This window comes from Crassostrea angulata, chromosome 4 (genome assembly GCF_025612915.1).
Source record: "Crassostrea angulata isolate pt1a10 chromosome 4, ASM2561291v2, whole genome shotgun sequence".
Classification (NCBI taxonomy): domain Eukaryota; kingdom Metazoa; phylum Mollusca; class Bivalvia; order Ostreida; family Ostreidae; genus Magallana; species Magallana angulata.
Genome location: NC_069114.1, coordinates 31754271 through 31781826, shown reverse-complemented (window position 1 = coordinate 31781826; position 27556 = coordinate 31754271). Strand labels below are relative to the sequence as shown.

At 36.1% G+C, this 27556-nt stretch overlaps 1 protein-coding gene across 1 annotated transcript; it reads right to left on the bottom strand.

Moving 5' to 3' along the window:
- Window positions 1-81: 81 nt before the first annotated feature.
- Window positions 82-26318, bottom strand: LOC128180212 (uncharacterized). Its single transcript, XM_052848134.1, has 19 exons — window positions 26202-26318; window positions 22759-22821; window positions 9109-16263; window positions 8409-8957; window positions 7895-8156; window positions 7545-7602; window positions 7236-7370; window positions 7075-7139; window positions 6823-6978; window positions 6553-6684; window positions 6098-6299; window positions 5583-5684; window positions 5239-5352; window positions 4511-4703; window positions 3804-4049; window positions 3345-3503; window positions 3125-3157; window positions 2288-2884; window positions 82-767 (listed from the first exon to the last, which is right to left on the bottom strand). The coding sequence occupies exons 2-19, from the start codon at window positions 22811-22813 to the stop codon at window positions 676-678; spliced, it is 10305 nt and encodes a 3434-aa protein (XP_052704094.1). The 5' UTR covers window positions 22814-22821; window positions 26202-26318; the 3' UTR covers window positions 82-675.
- Between the last annotated feature and the right edge of the window lie 1238 nt (window positions 26319-27556).

Genomic DNA, 27556 nt, shown 5'->3' with positions numbered 1-27556 from the left:
TACAAATAGTGACAGAACAATGTATCCTAACATCCCTTACACTCTTCAAGCTACAAATGGCAAATAACAATGTCAGGCAAAAAAAGCTTTTTTCAGAAATCAGTTTCATTCTTCATTAGCTTGAAACATGGCAGATATGCAAGAATGGCACAAAAACACTGTATGGGCTTGATTTTCACCCATTAAATAAGCAGACACAGAAATTGTCATAGAACACATTAATAGTTTCACATTTGTCATAACATCCAGTTTGTGAACACATAACATAGGTACAAAAATACCAAAGCAGTTAATGCCAACTTCAAGGAAGTGTTGAAACAAAGTAGTAGGCCAATGGTGATTTGTGGGAGAAAGCATTTTTTCCATTACATACAAACACAGGAACAGCAAAATCATAGTAGTATATGGGACTACAGCGAAGTGTTTCAATCACAGTACACAAATGATCAAATATAGGCCTCGGATGATCATTTTGACTGGTTGGGATCATCTGAAATTTGACCTTTAAGATAATGCAACAGATGTTTTATGGTCTTCATAGTTGACAAAAGATTGTAGAAATTAGTTTTCAATACACTGACTTCCAATAACTCCATAATTGTTTTCACTTCATAGTTCCTTAATCTCACAAATTTTCTTTCAACATTCTAAAAACCAGGAAAATGCTATTTCTGATCAACAGCGACTACTCCAGGGCACATCTTGCCGCATTCTATTCCCTTTCTTCTGACTTTCATCCGTCCATCTCTTGAATCCTTGGCGCTTTCCTAAAGAAAAAATATTATTGAAAAGAACTACATCTTAAATCATCAATCCAAAATAATTTCCATTCATAAGTCATAAATCAAAGGTCTGAAGGCCTGAGCGGCGCATCGCATTGAAGGTAGCACAAACATCAATACAAGTTGTTAAATATCGCCATTCTACATGGGGAAGGTGGCGCGCTTTTCCTCATTCAGTTGGACATTGTCTTATTCATTTTATCAAGTGATAAAATACTAAATCTGTTCCTAGCTATAGGAAGACAGCCACTTACTCTCATTTTAATATAAATATTTTATATACGAAATTAATATTTTTTTTTACCTCCGATATTCGAAAAATTAACGTCACCGCTTTTAAATTGCAGTACAAACTGTTGTTATGCAAATTATCTCATTGGTTGACTAGTCCTCTGTCCCTATCGTATGCATTGCAGACATTGCCAGTCTATCTCATCTGCGTATTAATATTTGTTTTGTTCTTTCATTGATGTTGATGTTTTTTCAATGTGTAAAGGAGATACCTTTAAAACGAATACTGAATATATGTTCCTGGTTGAAAATACGTAACAATCAGAACGGCACTATATATTTATTGGGGCATTGATACTTGAGTTCTATGACGCCGCTTGTATATAAGCCGAGAGAAGTGAGCTGACAGCAATGAGGCTACATAACTGATAGCGATGCGCCTCAAAAATCAAAATCCTAGTAATATGCACACCTCTAATATATGTACAATTGATTTGCCAAACATCCACTACCTGTCTTGAAAACTGTAGGACTTATCCATACAATAGGGGCACCCTATATATATATATATATATTCTTATTCTTAACTTGATCCCCCCCCCCCCCCCCCCCCCCCCCATCCTGGCCTACCCTACCCCCCCAAGTTTGAACAAACATGAATCTACACTACCTGAAGATGCTTCCATACAAATTTGAGCTTTTCTGGCCAAGTAGTTTTCCAGAAAAAGATTTTTTAAAGATTTTCTCTCTATATTTCTTTGTAAAACTTGACCCCCACCCCATAGTGGGCCATTCTATCTCCGGGAACCATGATTTGAAAAAGCTTGAATGTACACTACCTGAGGATGCTTCCTTTCAAATTTGAGCTTTTCTGGCTAAATTGTTTTTGAGGTTTTTGAAAAATACCAAAATTTTTTCAATGATTCTAAATTATTTCCCCTTTAAAGAGGATATGGTCCTTCATTTGAACAAATTTGAATCCCCTTCACCCAGTGTTGCTTTGTGGTAAGTTTTGTTGAAATTGGCCCAGTGGTTTTAGAGACAATGAAAACATGGTAAGGTTTACAACGATAACAACAACAGCGACAGACAAAGGACAAATTTTGATCAGAAAAGCTCACTTGAGCCTTTGGTTCAGGTGAGCTAAAAATAGTTTTTTTTACATTGAAATTTTGGGTCCCTTTAAAATAAGACTTGGGGTTTAACAACTATCGAAAACCTGAACAAAGCACCCTTCTGAGTACAAAATAAATCAATCTAAACAATTGTCTTACCTCCCTCCCTTACATCTAATGCCAACAGATATTGAAACAGAGATGGAATAGTGACTTGAATCCTCCTATCCATTCTTTGAGATGAGATAAATACAGAGAGAGCTGGTGTTAAGCTGGTCTCCATCAAGTGCTTCAGGGCCTTCAGTTTCCTGTCCAACGCTCTCATCTGAGGGTCAGGACCCCCTGTGCTGGGCATTCTGACACTGAGTGTCAGATATTGTTCTGGAACAACACAAGTCCGATTCTGAACACACCAATCACACAGAAACTTGTAGAGCCACTGCAAGAAGTCCTCAATCAGAATGATGCACTCTGTTAAGGACATCTGCACCAACAGGTTGATACACAGAGGCCTCAGTTCATGGGGAATTTCTTGGGGTGGGTACACATTTAACTCTTGTAGGTGGTTAAAGACATTACGGACACCAGTCAAATACCGAGCCTCTCCGCAGGCTACTACTAAACGCTGGAGCAAACCAAGGTCAGAGGTCACAGCCACACATGCATTTCTACAGACCTCGTAGGCATCATGTGCAGTTCTTGGGTCACCAATGTCCAAAAGCTGGGTGATGATGACATGAAAATTCTCTTCAAAACCTGAAAATGATTATCAAATATCACATACTATATAAAAACAGAATATTTTAATACTTGTCCAAATATTGCACCAGGAATCATATAACAAGGGTGTAGATGATGTCTCTTACCCATCAATTATACCTTGACAAACAGTTCATTAGAGAAATTGACTATCAACATTTTGGATAAAAAATGTTCCTCTCATATTTAATAATTCCACAATAATAATTCTTACTATTCAGACAGTAAAAGGTTTACCTATAAGCGAGTTGTAGAGATCAAATTGCTGATCTGTAATGAAAAGGGAAAACCTGTTAATACATAGTAGCATTCATCTATGGCTAAAATATTGACATAATAAAGTTTCAGTTTTACTCTAAATGATGGGTTATGGAATTTTTGAGTGAATTTTCTTGATACAGCAAATGCTGTGCTATGTCAAACATTAAGAAAACTTGATAAACACAGATTGCCTCACCTATCTGAGCTTTCATCAGAACCCTACGGAGCACAGCAAAGGCCACAGACGGTCTCTTCATGTTGGTGAACTGTTTAACCAGGGTATTCAGCTGTACCACTCGCTCCTTGAAGTCAGGCTTGTCCATCTTTAATCCACTGACACAGGACCACCTGCACTCTGAAACCAAAGAGCAATGAATTTACAACCTCAATGGATCTGACTACAGTTGCAAGACATCTCCAATTGAAAATAATGTCAAAATCTTTTTAATTAAAATTTATCTTATGGTTACTCAGTAAGTATCAACCAAAGTAAAATTTTGAACAAATTATTAAGCCAAAAAAAAAGAATACTAAAGGATTTATCTCTTCCTCCCAAGAACTGAATATGGACCCTACAGCACAAAACAGGTGCCCTACTCATCAGGACATATAACCCATACTCCCTAAGTTTTATGAATTTATAAAAATACACTACCTGACAACAGCTGTAGTGCTTGGTAAGGCTTTTTACACCTAAGACACACATCCAGAGCGATGGTGGACATTAGGGCGCCCCCGGGGGACTTTCTGGTCAGGTACTGGATGCTGCTGTTGTGCAGGGTCTGGACCACACTCAGGCCCTCCCTCCACCACTGGGACAGGGCACAAAAGTTGACCAGCTCTGCCCCAATGATACCAAGGGATTGCCTGTCCATACGAGACATATCATCCTCTGCTTTCTCTGAAATCATAATTGAGACCTCTTTTACATATCATCACATTTGTTTGATTTGTCAATTCCTTCTCATCAAAGAACAGAAAACATGCATTCTGATTGATGTGATGAATGCCTAAAACAATCATCTCCTTAATCATTATCTGTATAAGAGAGCACACATAGGGATACAATTAACGTAAAATTTTATCAAATTCAACATTTTGTCTACTGTAAATTCCTAATAATATGCAGGTACTTACTTACGCAATCCCACTGTTTTATATCAAATCGCAAACGCGGAACTTTTATCCTTATTTCTCATAGTTCTCAACTCTCAAAAAATAATGGCGAGATTTTAAAATTTGCGAAGGGTGCTCCTCGCGATTTTACGTGGATAACAATTCCTCGCGTTTAATTAGGAATCTACAGTATTTCTTTACCCCCCTTAAAAAAAACACCAACTTCCAGGTCTTGTATATATGTACCTTTCAAAAATAGAGAGTTGACTTTTTCCATGAATTCTTTAAAGGCCTCCACAAGTACATTTGGTTGCTTGTTGTCAAATTTGAAAACTCCTACGAATGCCCCAATATAGCGGGGATCTCGTGCTCTCTCAATGTTACTCAGTTCCAGGAATATCTGAGCCAGGTACTCCCAGTTTTTGGAGAACTTAACCCCCTGCGAATTTGTTTAGAAGAAAGTCATTAAATGTCAATATTTTTGTTTCTCAATGTGTACACTAAAAACACATGAAAAATAAGTAGGCTTACAGTCCAAGACTATAAAGCAGTCTAAAAGTCAGAATCAGCCTTATATAACTTATATCATAAAAAACACTCAGGTTTGTCAAATGTATTTGCAAATTGTTTACATTTGATATTATGTTGTGAAGTTTGAATTTCAATTGTACATGTAAGTCTTCAAAGAACAGAGCATTTTATCAAAGATTGAAATTTATAAACTGCGAGCTCATAAAGCCTTAACATTAAGGCCATCCTTAAAAAAAATTTTGTTTGGAATTGCCGCCTTTAGGTTTCCAGACCCAGGAGTAAGGGAGAGAGGGAAATTTATAATTCAAACTTGAAGTTAATCTAATTAAGAATTGGGGGAAAAATTCATTTTTTGTTAATAAAATTTTATCAGCGGGGGCATTTCAATGAGGCGGGAGGCAATTCCAAACAAACAATAATTCTATTTTGGCCTAATGGTGTACCATGATTCTGTTGATGAAGAATTTGTGGTTATCAGAGTTAGCATCTTCTAGATTAGTATTCCTGTCCTCGGAGTTAACACTGGATGTGTCCGAGTCACGGTCCCCGCTAGTACTCTGTCAAAACAAGTCAAACTTACTACTCAGCATTTATAAAAACACTGATGTGTTACGTAATCATTACGATAAAAGTACATAAAGTTTAAAAATGTAATAGTTGATAATATACATGCACCTTTGTTCAGTGAACTACAAGTATATATATATATATATATATATATATATATATATATATATATTACTTTTAATTTTTGTACAAGCAATCTGTTAAAGATTTAGATACTAACCTCTGTGACACTGGGTTGCACTTTGTTTGCTATGGATTTGAGAATTCCTGCTGCATTTAGATGATCATGTTTAAGGCAAATGTCAGCCACTGCACCAAGAAGCTTAAAATATACACATTCAGTTTTAATATGAAAAAAAAATACTTGAATTTGGTGGCTTATATGTAAAAACCTGCAAAGCTTTATTATTGGTATATCAAAACCAGGTTTATACAAATATTTGGAATTTTCATATAAAGAAAAAATCCCCCAAATTTCTTATGCTATGTTTTACAAATGAATTTATGATTTATGATTAAATTTTTAAATGCTGATTATTTATCAAATAAAGAATAATGCAACATAATGCAAGTAAAATATTCGAATGGCAAGTGAATATGTCCGGAAAGAATGGATTTGTTAAAATTTTGGACATAAGGAAGTTCTTTCCTTGAGTTGTACAAGATTTAAGAATTTTTTGTACTTTCTTTTGTAAAATGCAACCCTGATATTCAATGATGACATAAATTCCTGACCTTATCCTCCTGATTGTACAGCTGTTCTTGGTCACAGCTCTCTATCCACTGGACAGCCTCTGTGACACACCCCTCAGTGTCCCCCACAATAGCCTGCAGAGCTGACCGAGTGATGTACACAGGGGGTAGGAAACCAGTGCATCGCAGACTGTAGATCATTGAGCTCCATAATCTTTGCCACTGCTGCTTCTCTTCAAATGCTCTATGAAGAACACACTTGATAAATCCACAGTATGAAAGGGTCACTATTTTTCATTGTATCAATAAAATTCTTACTTTTTTCCCTCATTTGAGATTCACCAATTTTTATAATTTCATTTTTGTTTTACTTTCACATTTGCATAAATGAATGGTCACAAGAAACTTTTACATAAATATAATTCCACCCCCCCCCCCCCCCCAAAAAAAAAATAAGCTTTCCTTAGTTCATTTCTACAATCATAAATATTTTATACCTGTGGAGGACAACTATATCTTTATTGGTCAAACATTTGTTTAGTTTTTGCAGACAGATAAACAATGTCCACAAGCTTTCCACATAATATCCTGGTGTGAGACTACTCATGGAAATCAAGGTTGAATGAAACCTACAAATTTAAAGCAAAAATATGAGTACCAAATCCATGAAATTTATAACAGATTTTAACAATTAAAACAAGAAAATTTAAATTTTAGAAAAATTGAATAAATACTTTCACTTATAAAAAGGATAATAATGTCTATACTCAATGGATCTGATTTTCTCTACATGGCTGATAAGGCTAAAGGCCAAGGTCACATCGTAGTCTTCTTCTGTCAATCTCACCAACTTCATGATGCACTTGGTGGGAATCGAGTCGTGGAAATTCAGCTCTAACAGCTTATAGTATATGTCAAAGGCACTGTCAAAAAGTAAAGCAGGATAGTACAACATTTTGCCTCGCAATATATACACTTCACATTACACTCTTTTTCTAATTCATTGGAATTTAACTTACGTTTTTTTGTCACTCTGGTTGTACAGACGAGAAATCTCATGAATCCCCTTTTTGAAAATTTCTTCCTATAAATACATGTCAAAGAAGAAACAATTGGTGAATGTTACTCTGAAAACAACCCCCTTAAAAAGCCCCCAAAGAGAGAGGAGTAGAAGCCATACCTTGGAGGGCACATCGTGCCTGTATTTACACATGGGTTTGTTGCACTTATTGTAACTGATGTACTGGAAGCAGAATCCATTAGGAATCAAAGACTTCATTATGGAGTTGGATTGGAAGTCCACATCATCATATTCCTGAAAAAATATTTCTTCTAGCTTATGAAATGAATCAGCACATAATGAGGTAATTTTTTCAATAATGAAAAACATTCACAGCAACAATATGCATATATATTTAAAAAAATGCTGCATATTTTTTAATACATGTAATACAAAAACATGAATTATAAACGAATAAATTATCTGTACCATTGTGCTCTCTGTGACGGTCACATTCTCATTTTCATTCACTTGGCTTTTAGAAGTTCTACAAAAGACAAATAATCAGCTTAGTTTCCCTGTAACAAATTAAATTAAAATACCATCAAATGGAATCAATTTAATTTATAATTGCCAATACTGTAAGCCAACTTTTATCTGAAACAACTTTAATTTCATAATTTCCTCCAATTATTCAATAGTTTTTGGTCTCTGATTTACATCAATTTAATTTCATAATCAAAGTCATTATACAGTATCATAAATGCTATCTTTAGTATTGATTGATTTTTTCCCCTCAGAAAGTAATTTAGACCTTTAGACTTATCAACAATACTCACTGTGTCACTTCAATCCTATTCTCTCCATCAGAGGCTTCATCTATTTCCATATCAACTTCTTCCATAACCTCCTCCTCCCTGTCTGCCACATCCTTTGTATTTCCACTGTCTTCCATCTCAGGCTCATCTTCCTCTCTAAAGTCCTTCTGACTCCTCCCATCTTCCTCCTCATTCAGCCATGACTCCTCATCAGATGCACACACATCAAGCACATCCATATCTGTCTCTATCACAGAGTTTCTTGTTTGCTGCTCTTTTTCCTCTACGAGACAACAAACTTTAATAAACTTTGGGAAACAGTTACCTACCATTTCATATGCAGACATCTATCAATGATGTTCACAAACAAAATTTTAAATCTAAACAATAAGCACTCTGGCTTTCATCAGACAATCACTTAATGAAAGGGAGATATTATCACACATTCTCTAATTATTCCTAACTTTACAAAGTGAGAAATCAATATCAAGATTTATCCAGTTGCCTTATTTTTTTTATGACAAAAACTACAAACCTTCACTGTCTGAATCTTCATCCGAATTCTCTGTCTCCCTTTCACTTTCAGAATCATCAGAGCTTTTTTCAGACTTGTCCCCATCTCCAATCTCTCCCTCCTCCTCTTCACTCTCTTCGCTACTTTCTTCTTTGTTTTTTATCCTTGTGTCCCCATTATCACAAATTTCTAGGTCTTTGACATCAACATCATCACCACCACCATCATTCTTCTCCTCATCATCATCATCATCCTTTATATTCTCCTCCTCTTTCATCTTTACATCTAACTCTACATCCATTTTATCATTTTCACACTCAATTTCTTTCTGTTTTTCATTTGTATCCCTTTCTTCCTTCACTTCTGCATTGCTCAGTGTGGGATTTTTGTCCTCTTTATTAAGGGTTGTTTCAGAACATAAAGCCTTCATAGAAGAAGATGCATCAATGATCTCTTGTCTTTTGCTTGAACTGGGAATGTTATGCTTCAATGGAGTGCTTGTACTTTTTGGAATGCCTGGTTTCCTTACATCTTCTCCCTGGCAGGATTCATTTTCTTCATTCCATTCCCCTGAATCATAAAAAGAAGAATTTCAAATGATCTTCATGAAAAATAGAATTCTACTCAACAAGTTTTAAATGCTGTTAAACCAAACAGCATTTCAAAATACTAATCACTCTTGAACATGCTATAGTCTTTTGGAAAGGATTTTACAACATACCTAATTTCCCTGTACTGCTCACATTAGATGATAAAGTGGACGGCCCTGGAGGGTTAGCTTCAGCACTTTTGGCTTCCTTGACAGGTGCCATCTCAGTCTCAGCATTCTCCATCTCAAGATATCTGTCTGGAGTGGTGCTATCTGGAGTCATAATATCTTCATCCTTCCAGCTGATAGTCTCAATGCGAGGTTTCTTGACAGGAGAAACTTCTAGGTCCACAGCTTGCTTGTTACCACTGGATGTGGAGGGTTCTTCTGATTTTCTGAGCTCTAGCGGCAGGACAACAGAATGTTTTATCACCCCCTCTGGTTTTTCAACATCTGATAAGATAGCATCATAGTTCACACTCACAGAGCTTATAACACTGGTCTTGCTGAGCATGCTTGGTCCAACACCTTGCTTTCCTCCAAATCTAAACTTCTCTATTTGACCAATGTCCTGAAGTGGCGATTTCCATTCCACTAAAGTCTCAATCTCTGAGGATACAGTCTTTGGAATTCTGAAAGGTTTTGTCTTGGGTTTGCCAGTTATTGCTGCTAGAACCTCTTCCCTTTCCTGGTTATCCCTTGCCACCTTAGAAAGTTTCACAGACATGAGGGTAGAGATTTTATTCCCTGAACTGCCACTAGATGAGGTTGAACTAAAATCGTTTGGTGATTCAACTCCAGTTTCAGGACTCTCGTCTCCTTCCTCACCTTTATCTTGGACAACATTTTCACCTTCTTTATCATTCTTTTCTGTAAATTTACGGTCAATAGGTTTTGACTTCTGTTGCAGAATTTCTTCAAAGGAAGGAAGCGGTTCACCCGATACAGGGACAAACTTCATGTTTTCCATTTCCTCCTCCTTGGCTTTCTCACGGAGAATTTTCTGGACAATTTTAGATTTTGGCACAATTGTTTCCTGGTCATTCCTCACCTTTCCTTTCTTATCTTTCAGATCTTTTTCACTTTTATGAATTGATTTACTTTTGTCCTCACAATCATATGTATTTGTCTCTTTTCCGCTTTCTACTACACTTGTCTTGCGCTTATGTTTCTTGTGCTTTTTTTTTGGCTCAAGTATTGCTCTCTCAAAGTCTGTCAAAGGGACTGGATCTGATTTTTTCTTTGCTTTTTCTTCACTGTTTGAATCCTTGCTTGATTTTAAAGAGTGTGTTTTCTTTTTGTGTGACCTCTTTGGCACAGATTCCTTCAATAAACTTGAGTTCTGACTCTCAGCAACAAGTTCAGTATCTGCTACACTCGATGTGGCAGGAATTAAACTTGATGTAGAAGCAGGTACACTAGATGTAGGAGCAATAACACTAGATGTAGAAGCAATTACACTAGATGTAGCAGCTATTACACTTGATGCAGCAGCATTGTTCTGCTGTTCTACACTCAAATGATTGTCAATGATTGGATTCTGTTCTTCTAGTTCTACAAATTTTCTGGGTTTTTTGTCTTTCACTTCGGTTTTCTTCACCAATTCCACTTTCTTGCAGCAAGAACTTTTATCAGTATTTGCAGAAAGTAATAATGGGTCAGAAAGATGTTCATCATTCATTATTTTCCAGGTGTTCTTGTGTTTTCTCAGTAAAATCAAACCATCAATGTGAATAGTGTCCTGTAACTGTAATTTCTTGACTTTCAGTTCAACATCTAAAGCCCCTCCATACATTTCTCTCAAACCTTCTCTGATTTCTTCTTCATAATCAGATAAGCTGATATTTTCTGGTGCTACTGAGTCAGACAGTATGCCGTGTGCTTGTACATTGTCTTGCTCTTCTAGTTCCACATTTACAGGAATGTTGGACTTCTTGCCAATATCAAAACTCCTAAACTCATCTTCTGGATGGCATGTAGATTTGTGGCGCTTCAAATTGGACTTCATGTTGAAGGTGATATCACACTTGTGACAAGAGAATTTTGTTTGCACATCCTTTTTTATCACGAAACTGGGTTCTGTGACTTGTTTGACTGGAGCCACCACCTCTGGGTCTTCTGCAAATTCCATCAAGGCTACAATCCGAGAGGCTAGGTCTTGTTTTGCAAAACTTCCCTCTACAATGGTGGATGAGACGATTTCATCGTCTGACACTACTCTGATCTCCAATGCCTTTACAGGCTTTAATGGAGCATGTTTTGGTTCTATTTCATATAAGACATTTCTAATACTAGGTGAAAATACATCTTTTTTAACTAAAGGTTCTGTCTGAACATTTCCATCTGTCTCATCAACAAAAGGAGGATCTTCTCCGGCTTTTCTTTTCCTTGAAAAAACTTTCTTGGAGCGCTTCTTGCTTACTTGATCTTTCAAATTGTTTATTTCTTCCTTGTCCACTTGGATAACACTGTCTTCATCAGCATATATGACTTCATCTTTGTGAACAAACAGAACCTGAGGCTGATTTTTTATGATACCATCAATCACAGTTCTGTTCACCTTCACATTATCAACTTCATTTGTAATTTGAAGTTCTTCTTGAGTTAGAGTGGATTCCATGATGTCTTCATTATTTTCACCTGTCACTGCATCATCTACCATCTGTATAATTTCTACATTATTACCATCTCCTGAATTGGGTACATCTGTTTGGTGATTAAAATTTTCCTCTGCATCTCCTTTGTTTGTAATTGTTGGCTGCAATGGTCTTTTTTTGCATTGCTGATTTTCTTTCTTTGTCTGGAGAGCTGATTTTTCAATTTCCTCATCGTCATTCCCATTTAAATGCAAACCAAGACTTTTCAATAGCCCTACTCCATCTCCTGAATTTCCAGATTTTGTAATCATTTCACTTCCTTCACCCACATCCAAAGAAGAATCTGCTGAGTAGGATCTCCTCCTAAAATTTCTAGATTTTGATTTATCTGATCTCTCCATTCTGTGTTCATTCAATTGTGGAGAAGACTTGGAGGACTTATCAACATTACTTAGAAACTTCAAATATTGTCCACTCCACTGTTCCTCAAGTTTACTCAACTTTACAACAGGCATCTTCGCAGCGGACAAACCATGTTCAGCCTGTTGTTTCCCTCCTGCTGCTGCATTAGACACCACTAAGGACTCACTGACATACGGTTTACTTGGAGTTCTCCTCTGCTTCATAGGACTGCAACTCCTTGTACCTCTGCTAGAGGTATTTGTTTCAACTGCTTCAGTAGTCCTATGTTTTGGAATGTTATCATCTTCATATTGTTCTTCTGAAATCAAATCAGCTGCAGATTTTTGAACAGATTCAAAATTACAATTTGATTTTAAAACTTTTTTCATATCTGCAACCCCCGACTGCTGTGGAAAATGAATGGAATCTTCTATGTTTTTTTCAGGAGTGATCGGGACCTCTTCACTGGTCATGGACATTGCAGTTCTTTTACTTCTTCTCACTGACTTGCTTTTCGACGCCTTTAATTTTGACACTTTCCTCTTTGCATTTGTTGAGAAAGGTTCTGGTCCAGTCATTGTAATTCTCCCTTCATCAACTTCAGCCTCTTGAGGTAGATCATTCATTTCATTTATCCGATGTAAAAGAACTTCTGTTTGGAGTTTAAGCTTCTCAATTCGCTGTATACGATTTTCTCCAAACTCTGCAGCTCCCAAAGTTATGCTTTCAGGTTCATTTGGATCAGGTGCTACATCTTCCTCTTGGGTAGTTGGTTGTTTTTTTAATCTCGGACTAACTCTCTTTGGTTCTGAGCTCAAGATCTTTGTTCCCTTCAGAAGTTTCTTTTTAACTGCCTGGATTTTAAAAGCTGATGTGTTTCTCTTCAGGTAAGGCTGAGAAGTTTTAGTGTTTCTCCTTCTGGAGATGCCTCCTGGTGCTGGAACTCTAAGCTTAGTTTTGCCTGATCTTAAACCTTGAGCTGATGAGACCTCAGAAACAGAATGAATGAAACTTGCCGAAGCATTTTTATTGATATTTCTAGATGTGTTTTCAGTTTCCATTTTTCCTGAAAACAATGCACGCTTCCCAGTTGATTTTTTGCTAGGACTACATTTCTTTGATTTTTGCGGTGATTTCTTTTTCTGCTTTTTTTCTGCAGCAGACGATTTTTGAGCCTCTCCATTATCCACTGATGGTTGATCGGATATTAGACCATAAGTAGATGCTGAAGACTGCTGACCTACTGCATTATCCCATTCATCTACTTCAGACATGTCCTCAATATCATCATTTTCCTCTGTGGGGCTACTGTCGCCTTGATCTTCCACATTAACCACCTCAACATTTGAAGTCTCACAGGAATCCTCTTGATCAGAAAAAGCTAATGCTGCCTGATCATATTTTTGTAAATAATTTTCCGAGTCATTCCCACTTGTCGGTGTTTGCTCTGCTTGGAAATACGTAATTTCTGCACCATTTTCATCCCGAAACTTAACTTTCTTCGATTCAAGGGACTTTCTTCTGCTGACCACTCCCAACAACTGATTTCCAGAAGACATAGTCTTTGTTACGGGTTTTGCTGGAGCATATTTGTTCCATGGCTTTTTGGGATCAAACTTTTTTTGTCCTTCGCAAATATTAGTCAGCTTCACAAAAGGGGAGAATCTGGTTGGCGACCTGGTCAAGTACTGCTGGACATTGACAGTCAGGGGATCAGAACTAGAAGCCTGGTCCGGAGATTTGTCACCCTCGCTACTGGTATCTTCATCAACTCCTACATTCACAGCTTTAACTTTGTCTTTATCGAACAACACAGAGGATGTCCTTGTGATATTATGCTCTTCTGCCATTTCCTGGTCTCCAAATTTCTGTCTTTTATTCTCATTTGCTCTATTAAAACCTGGTGATTTGCTTTCTCCCAAGCTGTGTTTCTTGACCTTGTCCTCAGAATTCCTGGACACAATTCTTACATAGTCATTCTTTTCTTCTGTAAATGTGATGAAAAAATTTTGAAATTTCTGGTTAGACTTCTTGGGACTTTCGGCATCCAACAAACGAATGGGTCCAGTTTTGTTAGATGCATTTGTTAAGACTTCTTTAACAATGCCTTCATCTGATATACATCGATTCATCTTTGAATTAGCAGCTTGTTCAAGAGGGTCTCTTTTTGGATAATTTTCCTGACTGCTGGATGGAGATTTCTCAGTGTAACTTGTAGTTGTGTTCTTCGGGGACTTGTTAAATCTGAGAAAATTGCTTGCATCAACATTAATGTCCAACTCTTTCTCAGCTTCCCTCCTGTCGAAATGAAAATCATTCAAGTGTCTCCGCAATGCATCGTTTGATCTGAATCTGGACCCACAAAACCCACATTGAAGCGTTCCCATTTCAATCATTTGTTGAGTACCTACGATTTGATAAGAATGATTAGTATGATATTTTCCAAGGGTTAGCATATGCAAATGTCTGTTTCGTTCAGTTCTGAATACAAGCCCACAACCACATATTATGTACATGCTGGTGCTACAATCTACAATGACAGGCATGTTTACTAGTTTCTCTTGTGTGCCAGACTTACCAGGTTCTGTAGTATCCTCCTCCTCCGTACTTCTAAAAGTACCGACAACTACATCTTTACCAATATGGTCTTGTATGCAATGAGCCCTCAAACTTTTCTTGTGTTTGTATGATTTTGGGCAGAGAGGACAATAAATTCTTTCCTTTTTTCTCTCCAGCTCCGCTTTTGTTTGATTTTCACCTTCCATATTCACGAGATCTGGGTTGAAACTTCGTCCACCGAAATGACCCGTTTTAAAATGTGTAGTCATAGTCTCGCTGTTTTCAAATAACTTTGAACACAAGGGACATGGTACACCAGTTGCGCGATTAACTGTCTCTTCAGTTTCAGATGAATATTGATTTGACACAAGTATTTCATTCCTATGTTTGTTCCTGCAGTGGGCTTTCATATATTTTTTTGCTTTGTATGTGTTCGAACAAAATGGACAAGGCACCCTGCCTACACTGGATTCAACTTCACTATCACCTTCAAACGCAGAACACTCACTGTCCTCATTTGTAGTATGACCAGTGTCATCTTCAGAATCAACAAACTCAGAAAAAATCACTTTGTTACTATGATCATTACTGCCTTGCATATTTTCAGAATGCTTTGATTTGTATGGCATAGAATTGTTAGAACAAGGAATCTCTTCCATGCTCATATCTTCCTCACTGGAAAATGACATCATAGAATTCTCGTGTTCCTCACTGGATTTTATTTGTTTGGTCATTCCTCTGTCCAGTTTTAAAGTCCTCAAATTTGGCATCATATCTCTGTGTTCCTTTCTACGATGAGCCCTCATAGTTTTCCTGGTCTTGTACATTTTTGAGCAAAAGGTACATGGAACTCGTCTCAAATCTTTAACGTCCTTCTTGTCCATTTGAGAGTTTTCTGATTCTTCCTCAGTGGTGGTGCCGTTTGGTTTACCTTTGTCAGAAATCCATTCCTTTCCATGATTATGTGAAATGTGCCTCGACAAATGACAGGGTCGCTGGTAACCTACTATACAGTAGGGACACATGTGCATACCCTCACCATCTACAGCAGAACTGTTTCCACCTTTAATCTTCCTTTCTCTGCTACTCCCTTTACTAGAATCTCTCTTTGCTGTAGAAGTAGTTCCTTTCAAATGACCGGTGGTGGGAGTTTCTTCCTCTGTATTCCCATCAATCCCCTGGATATTGAAATTTCCAGACCCTCTAACGGCGTCACTTTCTCCCCTGGTGGGTTTAGATTCCTTGGTCGACCTTCTCACCACATATTCTTCAGGTAACGTTCCTTTGTGTTTCAATCTATAGTGGTGTCTGTAGCTCTTCACATTTTTGTACCCCTTCTGACATACCATACAAACGACTTCAGAATCAGAACCAGTTCCACTCTCATCTGCACTCAGTTCCATTGTCTGATTTTTGTGGTATCCTCTAACATGTTGCTTTAAGGAATGTTCATTTTTGTAGTGTTTGTTGCACATTCCACAAATCACTTGTTCTTTGCCCTCGTCCAGAGAGGTGTTCCCAAGCTTTCTTTTCCGTGGTCTTCCTCTATTTGCTGTGGAGCAAGATGATGCACCAGTTGTTATTTTTGATTGTTCATTAGCTCCAACAGAATCTTTTTCTTCAACATTTGCTTTAGATGAGCTCTTTCTGCGTTCATGTTTTTTGTGTTTGGTCTTTTTCCTTCTCGTTTCTTCGGCTGCTTCTTCTCTCTCATCATCTGAGCTGTAATCTGGAACACAATAAAACAAAATTGAGCCAATTCACAGTAACATAATACTTCTCAAAAAAAGAAAGATGGCTGATATCATAATATAATCTGTCTCAATGTATCAATTATTACTCTGTATGGATATAATTCAAAAATAGTGCATTTCAAGGTATCTGAAAATAATATACCACTTTATATATATTAGCTTATCGCTGTAGATACTTTCTATGGAGGGCTTTCTGCACAGTTATTTAAATTAAGGTCAAAGTACACCCTACCTGGACAGTGGTTAATGACATAACTAGTCAAGGTATGATTCAGTCAAAGAGTGTCATAGCTGTGTACAATAAAGGCAAAGCCTTTATTTACATTTAGAAAGGCCTTCAGTGATAAAGTTTTGCTCAGTTATAAACACAAGCCAAGCACTGACAGAACTACTATCTTGATTAAGAGTAATTAAGTTTCAACTAACGCATCCCCCTGCATTAGCAAAATATTCTGAATGGTGCTTCAATAGACTAAATTCATTCAGTTAGGGTTTGGGGTGTGCAAATTGTACACAAGATTTTACAATTTTATTGGCAAGTTTAATGCTGCCTTTTAAGCAAAAAGTTATGTTTATAATGCCATGTTATAAATACCTAATAATAAATAGGGAAACTTGGACTTGCAAAAAGATTGATGATACAATACAGGGCTCACACTGGCTCAAAATATTGTGTCGCAACCATTCGCGTAATAAATCATTTTTTTTCTATCATAGTGTTTATCACCATACTAGAATACTAGTTTTAGATCCTACACGTACATATTATATGCATACCAAAAACTACCATTTTATTATTAAATTATTATAAATATTTAAATGTGATTAATTATGGATCTATATGGTTGTGAATATTCACATCTTGTGACAAGTATAAAGCTTTTTAGAAAATTAATTTTATACAGATTTTATCTTTCAATTTGTTTTCCTTTAATTAAATTTATTTTTAAAAAATAGAGCAGTAGAAGAGGTTAAATTTGGTGTATTTTAATATTATTCAATTCAAAAACATAAATGTTATTGCATCTACTTGGCTTGTTGATTGGCGTATGAACATCATAATTATCTAAGTAGATATATGTAGTTTGTGTTGATTTCGGGAACAGAGGAAATTCTGACTGAAGATGGCGAAAGGTATAAAATGTAAAGATTGTGATTTACAGTCAAGATTATCATTCCAAATCATACTTCTTTTGTTTCAAATAACTAGTGATTGAACTGTGTTATTTTAGCTAAATTGAAATGTAAAAATTCCAAGTTTGCTACATAATTCTATTTATAGACTACCCTTACGATGTCAGAATTTTAAGTCTAAACACCTTGTCAAAAAACTTACATAACAATTTAGATTAAGTAATTTTGATCAACCATATATCATATCTTAAACCAGTTACACTTTTTCAAAATATTTATTTTATTTTATGCAGTTTTTTGTTGTCCGTATCCACATGCTTTGTGAAATGACGATCACATTGTAAGCTAGCTCAGTTGATGAAAGCATTAGATAATACAAATCCATTCAGCTGTAATAAGGTGTGAAAATCACCTGTTATTATTTAAAGACAGTTGTGTATACCCCGCTTACAGATGGCTTCCACCGTTTACCTGTGTCATTGTCTTAAGTCAGTCAAGCGTAAAGTCCACCTACAGACTGTCGCTTGGAAGAGATTATGCAATCAAAACAAAAGGCTTGGTGATTTTCAATGAAATCTGGGTGTCGCATTTTACAAACAAGAGGCCCATGGGCCACATCGCTCACCTGAGGAACAATGGGTATGATAAAATCAGCTTAATGAAGTCATAATACAAACAATCTGGACAATGTACAATAATACATGTAGATCCTGTAAAAATAAAATCCATTTTCCCCCCTGGATATTCTTATGTTTATAATCATTAGTCCCTTTTCTAACAGGATGATTTTATAGTCATATCACATGTTGGGTATTGAAGTCCTCAAAAAGATCCTTTACAATTGTTTATATATGGGATATTAAGCTACATCAAACTCTGAACCTTCTTGTGAGGCTGAAGAATTGTCCTGGAGCCAAAGTCTTAACAATTATAAAGAATCATCTGGCTGATTAGTTTCTGAGAAGAAGATTTTTAAAGATTTACTCTATATATTCCTATGTAAAACTTTAACAACACCCCCCCCCCCCCCCCAATGTGGCCTCACCCTACCCCAAGGGATCATGTTTTCACAACTTTGAATCTACACTACCTGAGGATACTTCAACACAAGTTTCAGCTTTCCTGGCTGTTTAGTTTCTGAGAAGAAGATTTTTAAAGATTTACTCTATATATTCCTATGTACAACTTCGACCCCCATTGTGCCTCACCCTACCCCCAGGGATCATGAATTTCACAACTTTGAATCTACACTGCCTGAGGATGCTTCCACACGAGTTTCAGCTTTCCTGGCTGATTAGTTTCTGAGAAGAAGATTTTCAAAGATTTACTCTATATATTCCTATGTAAAACTTCGACCCCCCATTGTGGCCCCACCCTACCCCTGGGGGTCATGATTTTCACAACTTTGAATCTACACTGCCTGAGGATGCTTCCACATAAGTTTCAGCTTTCCTGGCTGATTATTTTCTGAGAAGAAGAATTTTAAAGATTTACTCTATATATTCCTATGTAAAACTTCGATCCTCCATTGTGCCCCACCCTACCCCCAGGGATCATGATTTTCACAACTTTGAATCTGCACTACCTGAGGATGCTTCAACATAAGTTTCAGCTTTCCTGGCTGATTAGTTTCTGAGAAGAAGATTTTCAAAGATTTACTCTATATATTCCTATGTACAACTTCGACCCCCCATTGTGGCCCCACCCTACCCCTGGGGGTCATGATTTTCACAACTTTGAATCTACACTACCTCAGGATGCTTCCACACAAGTTTCAGCTTTCCTGGCTGATTAGTTTCTGAGAAGAAGATTTTTAAAGATTTACTCTATATATTCCTATGTAAAACTTCGACCCCCCCATTGTGGCCCCACCCTACATCCAGGGGTCATGAATTTCACAACTTTGAATCTACACTACCTCAGGATGCCTCCACACAAGTTTCAGCTTTCCTGGCTGATTAGTTTCTGAGAAGAAGAATTTTAAAGATTTACTCTATATATTCCTATGTAAAACTTCGACCCCCCATTGTGCCCAGCCCTACCCCTGGGGGTCATGAGTTTCACAACTTTGAATCTACACTACCTGAGGATGCTTCCACATGAGTTTCAGCTTTCCTGGCTGATTAGTTTCTGAGAAGATTTTTAAAGATTTACTCTATATATTCCTATGTAAAACTTCGACCCCCCATTGTGGCCCCATCCTACCCCCGGGGGTCATGAATTTCACAACTTTGAATCTACACTACCTGAGGATGCTTCCACACAAGTTTCAGCTTTACTGGCTTTCTGGTTCTTGAGAAGAAGATTTTTGAAAATATCTCGAAATTTTTCATTAATTTCTAATTATCTCCCCTTGAAAACGAGTGTGGCCCTTAATTTTCACAACTTTGAATCCCCTTTGCCTAAGGATGATTTGTGCCAAGTTTGGTTGAAATTGGCCCAGTAGTTCTTGAGAAGATGTTGAAAATGTGAAAAGTTTACGGACAGACGGACAGACAGACAGACGGACGGACAGACAGACAGACGGACGACAGACAAAATGTGATCAGAATAGCTCACTTGAGCTTTCAGCTCAGGTGAGCTAAAAACTGTCACATTTAATTCTGAAAAATCGCAAAAAGCGACAAATGCGATGGGCAGAGTGAGCCCTGCAATAATGCTAATTTGCTTAATTATCATGCTGATTAAGGTGTTGCGATACACAAGGTGTTTTCTGTTTGTAAACAGTAACACCTATGGTAATTTGCATGTAATTTGCATTTTTCAGCAAACAAAATCACACATAGATTAGCAATAATTGTTAGTACATTCAACATGTACTTCTAACATGGTTTTTTTTTATTCAGACACAATTTACTTTATCAGTCAAGACAGTACTTCTGAACAGATCTATATGCTAATCTTACTTAAACCCTAGCTGTGTAAAAAAAACAGTGGGACAGAGAGAGCACTTGGAAATCAACAGGATATTACAAGAGCCAACAGTGTTTGTTTGAACCAACCTACTGCATACAGAGAAATATTCAGCCCCATTTTATTTTTGCCCCTTTTGCCCTTGTTGACAGCAGGCGAATTTAAGGCTGGGAGACTTCCAATGTTCCAAGTTATCTCTTGATTACACAATTGTGTCTCCGCGACAGGATGAAACCGTTTGCAAGTGTAGAAGGGCAAAAATAACCCTGTATACAGTATTAGATCAACCCATTCAAAAAGCTTCCACCCATCCATCTCCTTATTTCCTTCGAAACTTTTTCCTCCCAAAAAAAACTGGCATTTCACCACAATCAAACAGCTAGTATGTTGTCAAATATAATACAATTTCCTCATCATTATAAGAAGTTAAAGGATTATTTCATAGATTTTTAAGATCAAAATTCTCAAATTATATTGCTATTTCTTGTATCAACATGTTTTACGTAATTTTTAACGATTAAACATTACATGAATTCAAAACTGTCTTCCTATTTTCAGATCTTAAATAAGGCCTACATGTCTGTCTGAGTTGGGTTTTGCGAGGCAAATGTCATCTCATGATTTCATTAGAATTCCAAACATGGAACATTAGAAAATTGTAGAATAGTACAGAGGCGGATCCAGCAATTTTGAAAAGGGGGGGTTCCAATTGATGAAAATCAATACGTGCAAAATACATTATTTGTCAATAAACAAGGCCTTTTGAACATTTTCCGGGCGTACATTTAATGAACATTTATCTCATCAATATCTATATCACCTTTATTTTAATATCAATATCAGAGTGCACTGCATTATTGAGCGTTTTGGTTTAGGTAGGAAAGATTTGCATAATTTCCAGCCTTTTAAAAAAAACCAAGTCTCCAGCAATGAGAACGTGCGTCTATGCTATGCTTAATAGAAAGAAACACTAAGAAACCAAAAATAATTCAGACTTATTACGACAAGCTATTATATTATTGATGAATTTTTGGTAAAAAAAAAAATTATGTCTTTGATGTTTAAATTCTTAACTATTTATTGACTTTGATTTCTACCGGTTGCCTTCTTAAATAAAGGTCTAAATGATAGGATATGACAAAAATGGGGATAGTTTATCTGCTGAATAGATGGAACATGTGAAATACAATTGTACAAGCAGTAGTCGTCCCAGGGAACTTGATGTGACCTCTGTATAATGGGTGCGCCACATCACCCGGCACTAGTACAGATGCGATCTTATTCAGGAAAGTTTTGAAAAGTTGTGCATTTTCATAATGGTTTATATATAAACCCCTTACATGGTATTTTGTAACATAATTTCCGATTCTTGGAAATAAAACAAAAAAAGGCTCTCTTTTGTGTTTCATGTGGGTATGAAGGTACGGTATAGCTAGCATTCCAGAAAAATAGCATAACTTGCATAAAATGAACTATAATCGATTTGTGAAAGAAATAGAGTAGACAATACATTATAGATGTTATTATAAATCTGTGTTTTTAGCGACACTGCTTAGTTATTTTTTTTTAAATTTTCCACGTTTACTCACAGATGTGAGCACCGGGTGCTGATGGGGAGTACCTTTTTCGATAAAAAAAATCGTTAGGGTTTTTCATATAAGAAATACAAGTACATGTAAATTACGGTGCGTTGTAAAAAATTCTTTAAATTAGCAATTTTAAAAGTATTTATTTGAAATAATTACAGTATTTATACCATAAATGGGGACAATTGCCTTTAAATAGGCATTACAAGCACAGGGGCTTGGTTGTTGGATAGTGAATTTCCTAATTATTTGTTCCCGAAGAAAAAATTGATTAAAAGTGGTAATCTTTTGTGTATTTCTGTGTATTGCAATAAATAAATTCACTGAAACCCCCCATTTCAGTCATGTTAAAAAAATTGTATTCAATGTACATTAAAAAGTAAAGGGACGACACTCGCCATCTTGGATTAATAGGGGGTCCTCGTTTCAAGCTATGTTTTAAACAAGTTCTTCCGTTTCTCCAACGATTTCTGACGAGATCTAGGTTGTAAAATGCTAAAATGACTTACCGGTATTCCTATCGTCTGACTACATCTGTACGCTGCATAATAATTACATCGTTCCGAAATGTACTAGATACTCGCCAAACTTATCGAAAGCAAATTTAAAGTGAATTTATTTATTGCAATACACAGAAATACACAAAAGATTACCTATTTTAATCATTTTTTTCTTCGGGAACAAATAATTAAGAACTTCACTATCCAACAACCAAGCCCCTGTGATTACAAGTTTTAAAAAAAATTAATATGTCCCAGAGAAAGGGGGGGTTCCGACCCCCGGAACCCCCCCTCTGGATCCGCCAATGTAGTAAAAGGTTTTGAAATAGTTTCTTACTTGTCTCAATAGCAAAGCTTGGCAGGTCTACATTTGGTGTCCTTGCTCTCTCCATCTTGAAACCTAAAAAATGCATAGTTAAAAACATGATGATAAAGCATCAATATTTATCAATATATGCATCAAGTAGAATTTATGTATCCGTAAACAACAAAATGGGTGTTAATAAGATCAGCTCAGCACATCTTAATATCTCTCAAACACAAATTCAAAATATCTTATCTGCATCAAACAATGGAAATGCAAGCAAACAAATTGTGGAGCATTGCAGAATTTCTTTCGAAAGGTATGAAACCAAGCACCCAAATAGATTATATAGTTCCACACTTGTTTATCATATACCAAGTTATATGTCAATTCAACAAATGCAAATGATTGGTGTTATAAAAAACTTTACTCCTAATGTGAACTCTGAAATCATCTACTGTGGACTTTGATAACTCACTGTTGCTACAGAAATAGGTCAATAAATTTTAAATAATACAAAAAATACTGTACTTATTGTGTATATATAAAAGACATGTGGTTTAAACAATTATCAAAGGACAGAGGGAAGTACAGCAAACAAAGAGATTTGTGTTTTGAGGCTTTTTTTTACGGTTGGGGGGGGGGGGGGGGGGGGCTGAGGACTGAGGGCCCCCACTAATTCTTTTTGATAAAGGTTATTTTTATGCATATTAGACAGCAGCTCTTGTTTGTTTCATCTTTTAGCCTTGACAATACATTGTCTACAGTCTACACATTCATTAACCTGCAATTATTTATAGGGAATTTTTAAAACATACATGTTATTCCTATATAAGGCCTAACAAAAAAATAGGTTTGTTTCCCCTTTCCCGACCAACCCTTACTGAAACCCGCTGACCCAAAAACAATTTCCAAGTTTTTTTTGTAAATTTCCGTTTTTATCCAATTTTTGTTTAAATTTTGTTTTTATCCGATTTAAAAATTTATTCTGTCCTCTGAATTTAAGGCATAAAAACGCTTATAGAACTTATTAAGATGTCATCAGTGTTGTGTAGATGTTTGTTATTTACAAATGGCAGCACATGTTGTGCCAGTTGAGCTCGAGAAATGTTCCCACCAGCCGGGGAAAAAGTTTATCAGATCATTTTCCTCTGGGCTTTTTTTTTTATCTTACCCAGTTTAATAGATAAATGGTTTAATATGCACAATTGAACAGATGGAGAGGGGGAAAAAAAAAAAAAAACCGCTTACCTACCAACCCTAATTTTTTTCAGCCTGAAAGCGTAAACAAACCTATTTTTTTGTTAGGCCTAAATCATCCGTGCATTGCCAAAAGACAAATAAACTTATCAACTGGTCTCTAATGTAAGGAAAAGCTGTTTTGTATTTGCTGTTACTGCGTAGAAACCTACATAAATACATATATTAATAACATACCTATTGACTTGTCAACAACTCTCTGACATAACTACATATACGTTGCACTATTTGTTTTTCCCAAATTTTTAAGTCATATTTTGGGAGAAAAAATCATAAGGGCCACAGCTGCCACATATTGCCACACATGTTCAACACACTTGGATCAAACTTAAAAAAGTTACTAAATGTCATCCAAGTTTTATATGCCTTAATGATTATTAATTCGGAAAATATATTTTTAAAAAATCATATTTTGCACTGCTAAATTTTATACCATAATTCCAAATGTGCTATTAAAACTCATTATGGGGCAATTAGTCCAAACCCATTAAAAAAAATCTTATCACCATGCAACAAAGCTTGCCAACGATTAATATGTAACCTTATTCATACATTGAACTTTAATATTGCAATAAATGGCTATAGTCTGTCCCAAGTTATTGCTTCCATCACTTTTTGATGATTTTTAATAAAAATACACATACCTGTGAAAGAAATACAATTGAAATCGATGAAAGGGAATATATCCAAGATATCTTAATTGAACAATTATCCCTTTTCACTCATAATATTTCACAGGAACGAAAACAATTTTCTTATGGAGATTTGTAATGGGAAATGTTTACATCTTTTCTCCATTCGGAATACACTCGGAATACATCGCGCAATTTTTTAACATTATCATCCGGGCTTAATACCGAGCGCAGCGAGAGGCGGGCGAAGCCCGCCTCGCGAAGCAAGGATTAATGGTAACACGTATATGTGAGAAGATCAGTGAAAAATGAAAGTTGAATCAGGGGTACTAAGGCCAAAAAAAATTTCTTCCTGCCCTGGGCGCCGCCATATTGTCAGCCATTTTGTTTTTAAAAAGTTAGTTCGATCATTGATTGACTGGTTCTTATCGATGTTTATTGCCCCTGAACTCGATTAAATAAGTTCCAGTGTTTCAATAGAAGGTAATTTGAATTAAAAGTAATTAAAAAGGAAACCAGATAAGTTTCAGTAGTGCTTCAATCAAGAAACACGACTTGTTCTATGTATGTGTTATCAAATTATCAGATGGAAAATAAAAACATTAACGTCAAGGAACTGATCTTTTCGATACTTAATAAAATATTTAATTTTACTACAGCGGCATTCATATGAATTAAATTGATGAACAATGAAAGAAGAAATAAAAAAAGTTCGGAATCACGTAACTCTCTTCGGCTATTTCCGAAGACAAAACTTGAACGTTTTTCGTCTGAAATATGACGTCATAATGTAGACTGAGCACGCAACGTTTAGTTAAACTTTGGCTAATGATGTGTAGGCAACCTGGCGGATCCTACTGTGTGCGTTTTAAATAGTCTTTATCATACAAAAATCAAACTGCAGTGTTAAAGCTGCGCTCGGTCCAACGGTTACGCCGTTTACATATTAATGGCTGATGCAATGCAAAATCTCTGTAGACTTTCAATTTTTGGATGTGTATTGAAACCTGAAGCGGTAGAGGGGGCGTTTCAAAACAGATAATCTGGACATTTTTCATATTAGTGGATGAACGTAGTTTGAGCACAAAGGTATTTACTATTATTGAAATATCAAGCAAAAAGTGGTGGAAGCAAAAACTCGGGACAGCTAGAGTATAGATAAATTTATAATATCTATCAATATATTAAGGTAAAGGTCAATAACCTATCACCATTGAAAAAACCCCACACCGGAACATGTAAACAAGCACCTGTGACAATTCTAATATACACTATAAAACGGTTGGTGACCAGCCTCACAATGAATGAGCAATATTATAATAATCATTCAAGTAAGCAACAAAACTCGAACAACAAGCAAAATTGAATACATTCTTTCTCTTAGCTCATGCATATTTCCAAAAATGAACTCTAATAATCAATTTTTGACCATCACTCCATCTTGTCGGTATCTGCTTACCATCATGCAACTATCATGACTGTATAGGCTATCACTTTACATGTACACCATCAGACAATCCCGAAAAAAATGTTTAGTGAAAACGCACAGAGAAGCATTTTTGCATAATTGCAATCAATACTTACTAAACAGTTATTTTCGTTGAATTCGAATTTCTGTCAACTTATTCATGCCGTATTTTTTATTGAAAGATTTGCATGTGCAGAACATAAACATTAGCACCGTAAACACGTTTCCGGAAGTCAGACTCATTGTGGGAATTATTTCGCGCGCTTTTTTATTATTAACCCGTTCCACGGAATCGCTCTAGACCATCTAGAAGAAGAGAGTAAACTGGCGATCCAGGAAATTGCAACTACTACATAGGATTAATTGTGGCAGATATCCGAGTTTAAGCAGATAACAAAGATCCTCTTTGTATGGTGGCATATCTCTGCCCCTTGTGTGCAAGTTATTTTTCTATTAATTATGTCGACATGCAAGATAAAGATGTTGACATGCGAAATAGTTATGTCAACATGCAACATGTTGACATGCAAGAAAACTGCAATCAAATAAGAGTTATAAAAAATCTCAAATATCGCCAACAAGTGACATCTGGTGTTTACTACACTGAGTAAACATGTGAAAAATTAAAGAAAAAATACATAAAATTCAGCAGTATCGCTAAAAACACAGATTTATCTACAATGTATTTCCTTCTCTATTTCTTTAAAAAAAACTAATAATGGTCCATACAGTTTTGAACTGACAAGCTATTAAGTAAAACGACGTTCAAGTACAAGTCCATGCGTTCATTTTACTTTAAAAAGCCTATTTCAAATGCATTGTTTAGTTATTTAACTAAACTAATTATGATAAATGAGTTTTACTTCGTTTCATATGAAAAATACAAAGAAAATTACATGACCCGCTTATGCGGGTTATGCTATTTTTCTGGAATGCTAGCTACCTTCATACCCACATGAAACATAAAAGAAAGCCTTTTTTTGTTGTGTTTCCAAGAATCGGAAACTCTGCTACAAAAATATCGTGTAAAGAGTTTATACATGTACGTAAACCATTATGAAAATGCATAACTTTTCAAAACTTTTCTTAATATGATCGCATCTGTACTAGTGCCGGATGATTTAGCGCACCCATTACAGAGGTCACATCAAGTTCCCTGGGACGAAAATTGCTTTTACCATTGGATTACACACGTACATGTACCATCTATTCAGCAGATAAATTTATCCCCATTCTTTTGTCATATCCTATCATTTAGACCTTTATTTAAGAAGGCAATTGATAAAAATCAAAATCGATAAATAGTTCAGAATTTGAAAACATCAAAGACATAAAAAAATTACGAAAATATCCATTTTTATAATAGTTTGTCGTAATTAGTCTGAGTTATTTTTTGTTTCTTAGTGTTTCTTTTATATCTAGCATAGACGCACTTTCTCGTTGCTGGAGACTTGGGTTTCTTGAGGCTAGA